The following is a 14,931-nucleotide window of genomic DNA, read 5'->3' as shown; positions in this document are numbered from 1 at the left end:
AGAATCTGTGTGCCTAGAGTTCAGCTTTAAAGCTGGCAAAATGTCATGGGTTAAAAATAGTGTCGGGTCTAAGGATGATGAAAATGCTTGCCCATGCTAGTTTAAATCCTGGAACATAAGGGAATATCCCAGAAGAAGCAAACTTCTGAATCCCAGTAAGTCACCACATTGAAGGCAAGATGGGGGGGGCTTACCAGATTGTAATGACCCTCAATTAAGGCAAGTAAAAAAAATGAAAATTGTATCAAAGACTTACTGTAATTTTCCTTTCATGACGCCAAACCATGGCTGCATACTAGTGATAGGGCTTTGCCTCTTGACCACTCCCTCAGGACCAGTGAATAGCATAAAAAAAGACTAGCTAGCCGCCCCCCAATTCTTTGTAACAAGCTACATACCAAAACGCACAGGGGGGGGGGGGGGCCGTATGCTGCCAGGGTTTGGTGTCAGGAAAGGAAAATTACTTGATACAATTTTCCATTTTCCTGACGCCACCATGGCAGCATACTAGTGATACATAACTAGCTGACAGGGTGCCAAACTTGCCAAACCAATCTTCTAATTAAGATGGGACAGAGGTCTGAATAGTCTAGTCTACTCTGTAAAGTTTGAGTAGGTACGCTGGGACAACCATGATACCATTCTACAGATGGATACCATAAATATGCTGCCTATGTGGCTGCAACCATTCTGGTAGAGTGTGCCGCCGCTGACAGGGGCTCGCGACTTGTCCTATATGCCCAACCAAGCCTGCTAAAGTCCAGGGAGTAACCTCTTTTCCTTGATGATTTCCAGCTGGAATGACAAAAGGATTATTAGATGCCCTGAAAGGAGCAATTGTGGACAGGTACTTTAAAGTTCTGAAAATGACCAGTTTGTGTGACTTACTGTCAGGTCACCTGGAACCAGGTGACAGATGCACTCTGTAGGAGTCGGAAATGCACCGCTAAGGTAGTGGACCCTAGGACTGACTGCTGCAGATTGAACCCTGGAAGGTTCAGGAAGCAGGTCTACAGGATAACTAACATGGATCCCAGTGGGAGCTAGAGAATAGATTCCCCAGGGCGCAGAGTCTAAGAGCCAGCGGGTGTTCACCAGAGCCTCTAGTGGTGAGGATGGACTGCGCTGCAGTCTGGCTCCAGGTCGCGGCCCCCAGGGTCTCACAGCTCACGCTCACCGTAGACTACAGGAGAAGAGGAAGGAGGCAGCAGGCTGGAACGACAGGGAAGTAAGGGGTAGCCAAAGGTCAGGGCGACTAGAAGACAAGGATAAACATAACACGCCAAAGGTCAGGGTAACAAGCAGACAGGGAGAGTCAAGAACAGGCCAAAGTCGGTAACAGGAATCAGACGTAGGAAACACAGCAAGTACACACGGAGGCTAACACACAATGGTTGATCAGCACTGCTGGCTTGCAGTGCACAGGTTAATATAGGGTTCCCTGATAGGGCCTGGGGTGGGGCCATGCTTAGAGGAGAGGTTATAAAACCAGTCAGGTGAGAGGCAGCTGGTCTTTAGAGATGAACACATGGAGACAGGTAAGCTGACAGAAAACTCTATTGCATAACCATGACACTTTCCTGTGTGATGTTCTGGAAAGTTATCATTATACAGGATTTATATAGCGCCAACAGTTTATGTAGTGCTTTATAAGTTAGGCAATGCCCAGATGTCTGTTAAATAGAAGGCTGTTGCCACCTTTGATACAAGATGATCTACAAGACCCAACTCTACTCCTTCTGGAAAGTGAACAATATGTGTTTTTTATGTTTAACCTCCAAGAGCTTGAATCTCAGACAACCTTCTGCTTAAAGTTCTTGTAATAGATACTGCCTTGTAGATAATGGTCCAAGTGAACACTGCTCTGTCGGTTCAAACGGTTGAACTGACATGAGCAACACCAATAGATCTCACTGGAAAAGACTCCTTTCCTTGGTGACTGAATCCTCCCAACTGCCCTCAAAAGTCGTGCAGACTGAGGGATTCATGGCCCATTCAAATTTGTTATTGCCGATATAGCTGACACTTGCAAGCTGAATGATAGGCTAAGGCTCATGTCCAATCCGACCTAGAGGAAGTATAGAACAGCTGTCACTGGAGGGGCAGCAGGATCAATGTTTCGCCCTACCGATAAAAAGCAAACTTGTTCCAGGTTTAGGCATAGATGTTGTAGAAGAGTGCCTTCTACCACCCAACAAAGTAGTTCTGGAGTTGCTCTGGAGCAACCAGTGTTCTCCAGTCTCCCCGTTTAGCGCCCCTGCTTGCATCCCTGGTCTGCGTATGTGAGGAGGGGAAATGCCTTCTGTATCCTGAAGTGAATGGCCAGGAAAAATTGAGGCCTTTATGGCCAATATGGAGTAGTGGCTATGAGAACAGTGTTCTCCCTTGACAGCCTCACAAGGAATACTCATTAAGAGAGATGTTGGGGGGGGGGGGACATATAGGCTAGATTGCAGCCCCAAGGAGAGACCAGATCATCTGCCCCCTGTGTCTTAGGGTGTGGAAACAAGGTCAGACATACCTGCAATTTGTGATTTCTTGAGGGAAGCGCAGAGGACTGTCTGTGGTAGGCCCCACTTGTGGACCAGTTCGGGGAAGACCTGGGACGTAGACCCACTTGTGCTCTGAGAAGTTTGCACGATAGTCCATCTGCCCATGTGTTAAAAAATCTGCTGGGAGGTAAACTGCTTCCGGAATTTGCTAGTGATCTTCCGTCTCAGACATTATGGGTTTCACCCTTCTCAATAGCATATTGTTGTGAGTTCCTCCCCGGAGCCAAATATACGCAACTGCTGCCCTGTTGCTCAACTGCAAGAAGACTGGTCTCCCCTTGATTCTGTGTAGCAAGGCCAAAGTGCTAAAAAGGCCTTTTGAACTTCCAGTGCTTTCGAGACTACCGTTCTTGGCTTGGAATCTCCTTTTGCCTTGACCGACAGTCCCTTGCAGTGCGCCTTCCAGGCTGTCCTGCCGACATCATTCGTAACAACAAAGATCCAGTCTAACGGTTCTAACGGGCCGTGACTTCCTCAAGGTCTTTCCATCAGTGCGGACCACTATACATACTGAGTGACACTTATTAACTGTGCCAGATCCTGTTTCCTCTTTTGCCCAAGAATCCTAGTTGAAACTGGCGCAGGTGCCCATGTCCCCAAGCAATAATCAGTAGGTATGACGATGTTGCGCCCAGACGGCTGAGACACTAAGAAGCTGCCCTGCAGCTGGAAGTTGATAACCTCTTGAGGACCTCTTGGTGTGGCAGCAATTGTTCCAGTCCTCCAGATAGAAGAAGAATGACTTCCAGGTAGAGACCCTTGTGAACATTCTCAGAAATATTTATAGGCTAAATGGCAGGCTGCTAAAATGGAGATGTGTCTAACTGATCGCCAAATGTACAAATTTTGGAAAGAAAAGGAAAAGAAAAAATTGGGGATGTAAGGATAGGAATCCTGACGATCCAGCAATAGCATCCAGCTGTCTGGTTGTAATGTTTGAATGGGCTCCATCTTAAAGATCTCTAAGAGGGCCAAAAAGGTTCGACATCTTCCGATCTGCAACTGGACGCTAGACCCCGTCCCTTGCAAACTACTAACGGGGTTGGGTAGAAAACCTGCAATCTCTCCTGTGAATGGGACCAGGAAGGCTACCCCCTGAGTCTGAAGTGTCTGTAAGCATTGTAGCAGCCCGCCCGCTGTTGCTGTGGATCTGGTAGCTCCGTGGGAGAGAAATGGTCTGGAGGAACAGTGAGGAATCTACCAAAGTGACCATGAGTGCCTGTCCTCCATGGATCTGTATGCTGTCAAGAAATCCGTGAAGTGCGCCCTCTGGCTCTTACCTCAAAAATTCGGGCATACGCGCGGCAAAAAGGGCTTAGTGGGTACCTACGGTATACCTAAGTATACCTAAGGATTTTCATTATGGGCCTTGTGCAAGGTTGCCCTTAGAGGAGCGGAAACTGCCTGGAGAAACACTACTTTTTTTTTTTTTCTCTTTGCTTCCGGTGTTATGGGAGTAGATCGGACTTGCCTCCTGACGCTTCCGATATGGCTGTCTCCGGTTTCCTACCAGAGATCCTGTGCCATAAAGTGACTTACCCCATATACGAGTATAACATTGTCTTGACAAGGCACCTGGTTAAGACTATTGCCGCTTCTGCAGTAAGGTTTCCCAACTCATGTTGGCTAGGGCCCAAATGATATCAGCCTTATGAATTTCCTCCCCCTCTCTGTGTGCTGGGACCAGAAAATTAAAGTACTAGTCACTGAGGTAGGGGCCACTGCTGAATGACAGGCCCCTCATTGTTGACTACAGCTGCTCTTACTGTAGGCATGTATTTCAGCAATGCCATATCCGGTCTCTGACAAGGAAAAAACTTGTATAGACAATCAAAGGAAAAAACTCTTTCCAAACTTTTGCCATTCCCCGGTTCAAATCTGTTCCCTAAATGGAAAAAGGGTTGCCGATTTAAGAGGGCAAGTATGATTTTGTTTTTTTACCCATGTAATGGCCTGCATGACTGCCTGGATACACAGTTCCACGAAGGAAAAAACTGAAACCAAGCAGCTCTGGGTCTCCCTCTGGTGAAGAGGAGCTACTATTATCTGCAGGCTGCCCCCCCTCACTAGCTGTACTGAGTGGTTGAACAACCCATGCCAAAATGCCAGGTTGCTCTACTAAAGGCTAGACTAGCAACTAGGAGGGGGAATTTTGTGCCACCGTTATAAATACAAAAAATATCTAGCATTACCTGTTAGCTGCAAACTCCTCCAGGCAGTCTTTACTCACCAGCCTCTTGCGCATAGGCACTGCACCACAGGCCCTGCAGGACTGTTGCTGGGGCGCTGGCTCTTGGGAAGAGGAGCCAAGACTTCTTCCTTGGAACTTTTCTCCTGAGTGGGAGCGGCATCCGGGCTATGCTCTTTTGAAGAACGTCCACTATTCCCTGGCCCCTGGCTCTGATCTTTGATGTGTGGGCATTCGGGGATGAAGAAAATCAAAGCAATCCACATGAGATGGCACTCTATTCCTGAAAACTTACTGATATGGTGGTCCCCAACCTAGGTGTTGAGGTTGTGTCTTTTTATGAGTGCTGACAGACTCATGATCTGTGGAGAAATGGGATGGTCAGCTGAGATGAGGATAGCCGAAGAAGTGACAGAGAACAGAAGGAATAGTTTATAAGCAAAAAGGGTTCCCTTCTTTTCTCTCTCTAAAAAAAAAAAAAAAATTCATGTACATATACACATACATGTGTATACACATACATACAAATCTATGCACACACACATATATATATACATTGTAATAATCCAGGGTGATTAAGCTCTAGTGGTGCATGCGAATTGAAGAAATCGTGTCAGTCCAGACTGCATTTTCAAAGGCATGGCAGCCCATTTTTATTCAAAAGAAACAAAGTTCAAAAATAAACAGCAGATTCCCTCGCAGGGGTATTCATCATTACAGTCCTGCTTCAGAACCAGCATTCCTGCTCAGGCCTTTCACCTTAGGCCCAGACCTGATGCTCAGCACCTCTGTGCTGCACTGGCTCCCTCCTGACTCCTAGGCCAGAACTCTTGTCTGCTGGGCGCAGCTGTCTCTAAGGATGAGCACTGACCTCTATTCCTGGGATGTTTATGAACCCAGCCCACAGATGTGCAATTAGTATTCCTGCCAAAATCGGGCATACATTGCTCATATTCACCTGTGACACTGGGTCACATCTCCACAACATACCTATTGAGGCCACTAAACTATCTCGAGAGAGTCTCTTTCCTGGACCTTCCCCTCCATTAATGGCAATAGGCATAATTTGCCCACAGCCAAAATGGCGCCCGGTCTCCCGGCCAGCATGCATGCGCAAACTGGCACGCTTCGATGTCACAGAGTGCATCCCCAGCCTAGAAAAACAGCTGGATGGCCGTGCTCACCCTAAACGGATGCTCGGGCAGCACAGAACAGAGAGGTATTGTGCCTAGAAATGAGCCACTGCAGGAGGAGAGGAAACCGGAAAGCAAAGGAAGTGAAAGGTATAAAGGGAGACATGGGCAAAAAGGTGACTCTGTATGGCACAAGGGCCAAGAGAAAGGATGCATAGCTGGCCCCCTCAAATTCCACAAGCGCTGCAGTCACTAATTTTAAAGGCAGATTAGTTCCTAAAGAGGAAACACTGCAGGCCCCATCAAGACCCACAGAAGGGGCTCCCAGGCTATTAAGCGCATTTAGCAGCCCGATCGCTGGGACTTCGCACTAGGAGAGGCTAAACCCAGAGGTGGGGACGTAGAACTGCTTACTCTTCACTGGTACATGGAGATTTGAGGAGAAGAACGGGGGGGGGGGGGGGCTTAACTAGTCCTTTTTTCTTTTTTCCCCTTTTTTTTATGCTATGCACTAGTCCTGAGGGAGTGGTCAAGAGGCGGAGCTCTATCTCTATGGTGGCGTCAGGAAAGTGCATTTCTATGTATTTGATGGCTCAACAAGGCCTCAGATTCATTCACTGTAATTACAGTAAGGCAGTGTAGATCGCAATGTTTCTCAACATATATTGGACATAGAGGCTCCATGTACCGATATAATCATAAAAAGAAAAGAGCACTTCCCATAGCGTGCATCAGTTAAAACAAACAAGATTTAACAAAAGAATTGCACTTACAAGATGTGTAGTATATTAGTCATACAGATTGGTGCTAACTTGGGTCCTGAGGATTTTTTTTGACTGTCACCAGAACAGGAATAGGGGGGGGGGATATTCCGATAGGGGTGCTAGTTCTGGTTACCCTGGTGACATACACGGATTCCCTCACTTTGGAGGGATTTCCTCTTACTTCCTGTTTTGGCTATAGGACAGGAAGTGGGAAATCTCCCCAATGGGACACAGATAGCAAAAAACACTGACAGGGCTATAACCCTCATTATTCTATGCAAAATGAAAAAAAAAATATATGTATTCTGCACAGACCACACCTGGCTGCGCTGTCTGTCAGTAAAGTGTAAATTTCAGATCTGGATGGACAGAATGAAAAATCTTTTGTAGGTAAAAAAAAAGGCTTTCCTATATGTATTTATCTGTTTTAAGCTGTTTTGCATGAAGTACTGCTTTAAAATAACATGCATACAGAGAAAAGGCATTATGCATAAATTATATGTTTGTTTCGGATTATATGACATTACAGGAACTCGTAATGATAAATAGCACATGAAAGGATCACAAATTGAAAATTTTATATTAATTGATTACAAATATGAATGTTTCCTTGCAGCTTGGCTATGCTGACATATGGGATATACTGCTGATGATCCTTGGAATAGCATGTGCACTTGGCGCAGGCACTGGACTTCCCATCATGATCATAGTCTTTGGGGAAATGACAGATGCTTTTGTTCAGAGTGGTGTTAGCAGCAACTGTAAGCATCATACATGTTTTCATTTCGCTTCAAATACGTTTTTATGTATAACATACAACACTAGTAAAATTATGAAAATAGTACAAGGGCTAAAGGAGCCAGTAAAAACCTGAGCTCCCAGCTCCACCTACCTACCATGACCTTCACAAAGAGATCCTGTTCTCTCTGTTAGACTTTTTTATATTTTCTATTATATTTTATTATATATTATATTATATCAGAAGAAATGAGACTCCATGGCTGGGATTAAAGTCAGATGGTGACCCGGAATCCCCCAAGGGGCCTTTTAGATTATTTAGTATTCACCCATTAAAAAATCTGTTTTGTGAACTGACCTTTTAAATTTTGTGAACCCTCACCTTGTAAAACAACCCATTTAGTTTAAAACCAAAATGAAAAGTAAAACGTTTGTGTATAGATTCAAGAAATATATATAATCAGCTTTTTTTTCTTTTTCTAGAAGACCCTTTTCACACTGGGGCCGCCCATGCGTTAGCTCTAAAGTGCCACTCGTTTAGGGGCGCTTTAGCGCTGTTTTAGTGGCGCTTTTCCACCACTAGCAGGGCGTTTTTAACCCCCGCTAGTGACCGAAGAAGGGGTTAAAATGCCCGTGTTGAGGCGCTTCCAAAATGCTTTTCAGGCGCTGTCAATTAATTTCCAAGAAGCTGCTTGCAGGACTTTTCCTAATGTTCTGCAAGTGTACCGCCCCAGTGTGAAAGCACTTGGCCTTTCACATTCCGGCAGCATGGGAGGCAGTTTCAGGCGCTCTATGGGCACAATTTCTAGCGCTAAAACGTCTGAAAACTGCCCCAGTGTGAAAGGGGTCTAAGTGATCACATAATCTCTGTTCTCAGCTGCATAAGGGGCTTAGAGAGGTGGGGTGAAGACTGCAGTGGGGAGTATCAGCAGGGGCAGAGAGAGCAATACGCCAATCTTCCCAGTGAATGACTGTGCAGGAGAACATGTCAGCACACGCCTGACCATTGGAGGACAGGCAGGTTGTTCTCCCAGCACAGGTAGAAAATTGACCACACTAGGCATAGAAGCTCATCCATCCCAGCGTGGTCAGCTTGAAATAAGAAAAGCAGTGGGACTGGCAGGGTCAGCAGTAAATTTTACAATAGTACATGTACAACAGACACACATCAGGAATGTGACATGTTGGGGCAACATAGAGCTGGTTCACACCACAGTTTCTGTGTTCTGCATGTGTTTTTGCATACATGTTTACATGCATTTTGTATGTGTTTTTGTTGCATTCCAATGCGTTTTTTCCCAGTTTTTTTTTTTTTTATTTTGACACTTGAAAAATCTCAATTCAGTGCGCTCTGGTGCATTTGCATGCATTCCGGTGCATTTACATGTGTTTATTCCAGATGCATTCCAAATCCCCCCCAAAAATGCAGCAGGTTCTACTTTTTTGACTACACTTGAACTGGCTACACTGGTGTGAACTAGGGTGATTGGAATAAATTGAAAAAACTGCCCATGCATTTTTTATGCAGTTTAAAAACGCACTAGATAGCATCTGGTGTGAACCAGCCCTAAAGGTATAAAATCTTTTAAAACTATACAGGAAAAAAAAATACATCAGAACATGTTTCATAACGTGAAATCATACACCATTTTGTGTTTTCTGTCTTCTCTGTTTCAGCATCGAACGCCACTCTCCCTCCACCTGGAGTATGCGATCAGAAGCTTATAGGCACTATTGACATAGAAGCAGAAATGACAAGGTAAGAAGATGTTAACAACAGAGTTGAACTAATATTTGTGCAAACTGTGTGTAAGAGCAACTATAGACATGAAATGATGAACCCCTAATCCACCTTTAGGTTTAGTATTTACTATTGTTCCCCTGTTAATATCCTGGCAGCCTCTTCTGCATGGTTGTACAGGCTCTTCTCCTCTACTGAAATTGCTTCCTCTGATTTCACTGCACACTGTGATACTTCTCACAAAGCTGCAGCAACTCCAAAAGAACCTGCCTGATTTCCCACCTGGAGGACATCCACCATCATGTAGCTCTTCCCTCCCTAGTATAGATGGGGTGCAGCGCTCATGTAATAAATTAGTCCTTTTTCAAAATAAATCCAAAGACAGTGTTCAGCACACTTCACATCAAAGGTGGTTAGCAGAAGGTGAAAAGGGAGGAAACCATCACGGCACCTCAAAACACGGCCACTTACCCTCCTTAATGGATCCTCATTACAAAGGTCACATAAGCACTGAATGGTAATAGACGCCCTTCACTCTCCATGCATCCAAATCTGGAACAGCAAGCCGGAACTCAAATGTAGCAACCCACGGTTTCAACTTTCCTTTTCAAAAGGCTCTGGCAATAACCACCATAGATTATTCCACCCCATGTGGGTATGAAGAGATAGACCTCATGGTGCAGTATATCAAATATCATTTAATAAATTTAAAAGGAGATGAACTCACATGCTCCGTATAAAAAACACACTTGTTTGTCATAACATTCAGTCATCCCCACCAACATGATGGTCGCCATATCCCAGCATACACCAGCATCACGTCGCCGACTCCTCCCTACGCATTTCATCATAGAGTGCTGTTGTCAGGGGCATGGCTAGACAGACGCTCTAATGTCTAATGTTTTTCTTAATTTTGGAGAGCAGAGGGATTAGAACACCTGTCAAGTTTATATTGCTGTCTGTGTCACCGTTATGGAGATTCACACTCTCTATTAAGAGTGAAAAAAAAATCCCAAATTTTGGGTTGTCACCTGAACAGTAATAGAGGAGAAATCTTTCAGTGGAGACAATAGTTCTGCTGACCACCAGCAATTCCCTCACTTTGGAGGGATTTCCTCTCACTTTCTGTTGTTGCTATGGGAAAGAAAGCAATAGGAAATCTCCCCTATGGAACACAGATGATAAAAAAAAAAACTGACGGGGTCATATCCCTCCTTTATTCTATCCAAAATGAAAAAAAATGTCTTGCCTTCTTAGTTCTATTTTAATTTGTGCATGTACATACAAACACTGTTGTATGTCTTTGCCCAGCTTTATGGTGGCCATAGAAAGGCACATGTTTGAAAATGTCAGGCAGTGCAATGTGTCCCGTCCTCTAACAACTTGGACACTACCAGGTCCCAATGTATCTTTTTTTTTTTTTCTTTTTTTTTTTTTTTTTTTTTCCTTAAGTCAGCCCACAGATTACAGAATAGGACAATGCATATCTAGTAAAATGCTATTCCCATTTCATGATCGAAACTGAAACCACTACCAATTGGTTGTAGCTTGTAAACCGATTTTCCAGCCAGTTATAAAATCTTTTATGCAATACTAATCACTGTGTGCTTTTATCAAGTGAAATATATGCTCACTCAATGGCACAACCATCTATGAATAAGACTTTAGAATTTCTTTACATTATAACTGCTTTTCAATATAATGAATAAAACAAGTGTTTACTGACTTAAAGTGGAGGGCCACCCTGAAAAAAAAAAAAAAAATCACCAAAAATCCTAAAAAAAAATAAAAAAAAAAAAACATTTGGAAAAAAACTAATTTTTAAACTTGCCTAAACCCTTGTTGCTAGGCAGTCTTCCTAATCTGCCTCTTCCGCGGTGTGTTCTGCTCCTCGGTGAGCAGTCCCGTTGTCTTCTGGGAACTGTCTGTGTTCCCAGAACACCACAGGGCCATTCACAGAACGGAGTGCCGCGCCGCTCGCGCGTGCGAGGTAGGAAACTGGCAGTGAAGCCGCAAGGCTCCACTGCCTGTTTCCACTTAGGATGGCAGTGCCGGGACCCGAGAGCCGAGGGACGGGTCGGCCTCGGGCGGCCTACATCGCGGGCACCCAGGACAGGTAAGTACTTATTTAAAGTCAGCAGCTACAGTGTTAGTAGCTGCTGACTTTAAATTTTTTTTTATTTTTTTTTAGACGGAATCCCGCTTTAATATCATAGCAGCACTGGGGTCGTCGGTTTGGATGCCAAGCAGTACACTACTTGCATGGAGTTTGCATGTTCTCCTTGTGCTTGCATGTGTTTCTTCCCACACTCCAAAGACATGCTGGTAGGTTAATTGGCTTTTGTGTAAATTGAATATGCCGAGTATGGGTATGCTTCTGAGATAGGTAGCTTAGATTGTAAGTTACTTGAGAGCAGGGATTAATGTGAATACTCAATAAAAGTAAAGTGCTAAATAATAAATAAAATTTTCTATATCTGTTCAGGCCTATAAAGAAATATTCCAAAGAAGAGTGTGTGTATATATAGACTGTTGACTGCTGCATTTATTCAAAAATAACAACCTGTCTTTTGTAAAAAAAACACTTACTATTAAGGTTGAAGGGGCACATATCTCTAAATCTGGCCATAGATGGATCGAAATTCGGCCTGTTCATCAGGAATCGAACAAATTTCAATCCATCTGTGGCTGTTGATGGACTCTTTTTCGACCGGGACTGCTGGTCAATTTTCATTGGATCAGCACTACAGCCAATTGTCTGCAGCGCTGATCAGTGTATTTTGACAGTGGAGGAGTCCCCACTTCCAGAATACAATAGTGCAGTGGGGAAGATTCCTCCATCCAACCCACTCAGTCTGTTCAGTCATTTTTGGCCAGCTTAACAGTCTCAGAGATGTGAGATAGTTTGAGCATGCTAAGTGTATGGCTTCCCCTCTTCTGCACATCCCTGCACAGAACTATGAACCATCAAAATGCTTCCCCAAAGACATAAATCTTCAGCTGTACATTGAAAAAAAGAAAGACGCTGGCAGATTTGAAGTTCAGGAACCTAGAGGAGGCCTACCACACACCCGCAGCAGCTGTTTTTCCCCTCTGCTATGGCCAAACAGTATTTTACAGTAAATACGCCAGGCAGTATCTAACAGGCAAAGTTACAGCACTTATTATAACAATCGTCTGTCTATTAGTGATCGTCAGTCTTTGTTGTTCAATAAAATATTCCACTAATATTAAACCAATTCTAAGCCATCTGTTGATTATATAGTATCCTAAAACTCCTGTGATCTTCTTTTTTTTTTTTTTTTTTTTTTTCTTTACAGATATGCATATTATTATGTCGCCATTGGCTGTGGTATGTTCGTACTTACCTTTTTTCAAATTTGGACATTTGTAATATCAGCCGCAAGACAGTCTCATAGGATACGACAAAAGTTTTTCAAAGCTGTGCTTCATCAAGAAATGTCTTGGTTTGACACTACCCAGATTGGGACACTCAACACCAGATTGACTGAGTAAGAACCTCTTATAAAAGCAGTGTGATCTCTAGCAAGCTATACATACACTAAAGTGATAACATCTAACAGAGTATTTAATAGCCTTGAGCCTCAGGAATCACTAGATGTAAACTTTGATGGATGACATTTAGTTTTCTAAAGTACTGTGTATCATAAACGATTGCCATTTTTTAAAATAAAATAATGTTTCACCTTTTCCATCCTTTTTGTATATCACATCAGCAATGTTGATCTCCTCCTGCAGCCTATTCCTGGGTACAAATATAAACTACAGTGGTGGCTGCTTGGCATTTTTCAGTGTTGGTTTACTGATGGTGACAGAAGTGGACTATGCTTGAGTAACTGTATTCTCCATTGGGAGAGGATCTGCCCTGACAACGCAAGAGCACAACTGGGAGATGGGGACAGAGCGTTGTCACCCCATAGCAGGAAGTGCCTGCAAGGAACTTCATAGGAAGATTACTAGTTATAGTATACAGTATGTAAACCTGATCACTCAGATAAGCTTGTATCCCAGTATTTACACATATATATGTAGCACTAACTCACGGTGGAGCTGCTAGTTTAAGCGGGTCTGTTACCTTCACTTTGCTTCCCTTGGTTTCACCGGCACCGGGTCTAGGGGTTCCATTGAGTTTACTGCTAGACGACACACGCACCAACACTGGAGTATGTTTTCAATGCTTTATTGAACAAACAAACTTTAGGAAGTAGCATGAAAGAGGCGGAAAAGGAAACTTTCAGGAGAAACTCAAATATCTTCTTATAGAATCTTAGCAACAAATGTTCTGGTAGAATTCGGATAACTAGGCGGAATGCGCTCCCCTTGTGGGACACACTCCTTGCTCATCTGGATAAGCCTCTCTCACCGGTCTAGCAGCCAGTACGCAGCACGAATCAAAAGTCTCTGCCACAGACACATTTGGGGGGTAAATCCGTACGATCCTCTGCCACAGGATGTATCAGATTTTCTCTGCAGTGAAAGTCAGTCATAGTGCCTGAACCTTTAAGCCGAACCGGCAACACTATGCTGTATAGTTACTTCTTTTGGATACGTCCTGCAACCGAGTCACCAGGCCCCTCTATAGACCAGCACTCTGTGTGATCCCTCCAAGACGGGTCCTCCCCTGGGATCTCCTCGGCCGTCCAGCTTCGTCACACAGGACCAACAGCTCAGGACCATTCCTCGGCCGAGGTGGTAGGCCCCAGACAAGCCTCTGGACCCACCCCTGTGCCGCAGCATCGTGGGCCTCCCGATCGGAGGACCACGAGGTAGCTCCTTAACGCATACCTGTCGGCCAGGAGGGCCAGCAGGTGGCTGTAAAAAAAAGAGACTCTAGAACATGGCGTCTGTCCCATAAATACCCTCTTCCCAGAATGCAACTCGGAGGACCACCTCCACCGAGCTTGTCTCCGAGACAGAGGAGCACTCATACACTTCGACATGTTGCCCTTCCAACACTGACTAATGGTAACAGTGACACCCACCGGTCAGCACGGAAACACACACAACATCAGCCAAGCTGGAACAGAGGCGAACTTTTAACCTTCCTAACACCCAATTTACTAAGTTTACCTAACCTGCGGTAGATTGTAAATCTACCAGCGCTACATATATTACTTAACATATTTCTTCAAAAAATACTACTAATTACTTCACTTTTGGTGGGGTGAAGTGAGAAACTTCTTTTTTTTTTTTCCTTTTTTTTGAGCACTGAACTGATCAATAATTAGATTATGAATGAAAATGTAGTTTGTCAAATCTCCAGGAATCACAAATATTTATTTTTGAAACAAATGGTACACTAAAGCCAGATATACATTTATCGAAGTTGGGCCTGTTCAGCGGGGACCAGACAAATTATCATAAATCATGTATGTGGTCAGTGGTTGTACAGGTTGATCTGCTGATTGACTTCTGTACAACCAGCCTGTCGTATAAATGTCAGCTGTTTGATCAGAGCCGCTGGCTGTAGCCTGCAGCGTTAGTCCATGTATTCTGATGGCAAGGAAATCTCTCTGCTGTCAGAACACAATGATTCCCCCATCCACTTCGAATGTGTGGGTAGGGGAATCTAATCCGTTTTTTTTTATTCAACCTGCTGGCTGAACGAAAAAAACAGAATCGTCTATGCATTACCACTTGCCGACCAGCCGCCGTCATTATACTGAGGCACGTCGGCAGGATCCCGTGAACCGTCGTAGCTGTATGTCGGTCCCTTTAAGCAGGATAGCAGGAGCGAGCCCGCTGCACTGCGGGGAGTGCCGATGTGCGTGGCTGGCGGTCGCGGGCACGAGAG

At 44.4% G+C, this 14,931-nt stretch overlaps 1 protein-coding gene across 1 annotated transcript in view; it reads left to right on the top strand.

The window, feature by feature from the left end:
- The window catches only part of LOC141106057 (ATP-dependent translocase ABCB1-like), a 115,889-nt gene that overhangs the window by 36,905 nt on the left and 64,053 nt on the right, over positions 1 to 14,931 (top strand). Inside the window, exons 5-7 of the mRNA XM_073596437.1 lie at positions 7,254 to 7,398; positions 9,053 to 9,134; positions 12,437 to 12,628. Coding sequence (XP_073452538.1) covers positions 7,254 to 7,398; positions 9,053 to 9,134; positions 12,437 to 12,628 — 419 coding nt within the window. The remainder of the gene's footprint in view (positions 1 to 7,253; positions 7,399 to 9,052; positions 9,135 to 12,436; positions 12,629 to 14,931) is intronic.

Source organism: Aquarana catesbeiana, linkage group LG08 (genome assembly GCF_042186555.1).
Source record: "Aquarana catesbeiana isolate 2022-GZ linkage group LG08, ASM4218655v1, whole genome shotgun sequence".
Classification (NCBI taxonomy): Eukaryota; Metazoa; Chordata; class Amphibia; order Anura; family Ranidae; genus Aquarana; species Aquarana catesbeiana.
The sequence above is the reverse complement of the archived record's forward strand: the minus strand, read 5'-3'. Positions and strand labels throughout refer to the sequence as shown.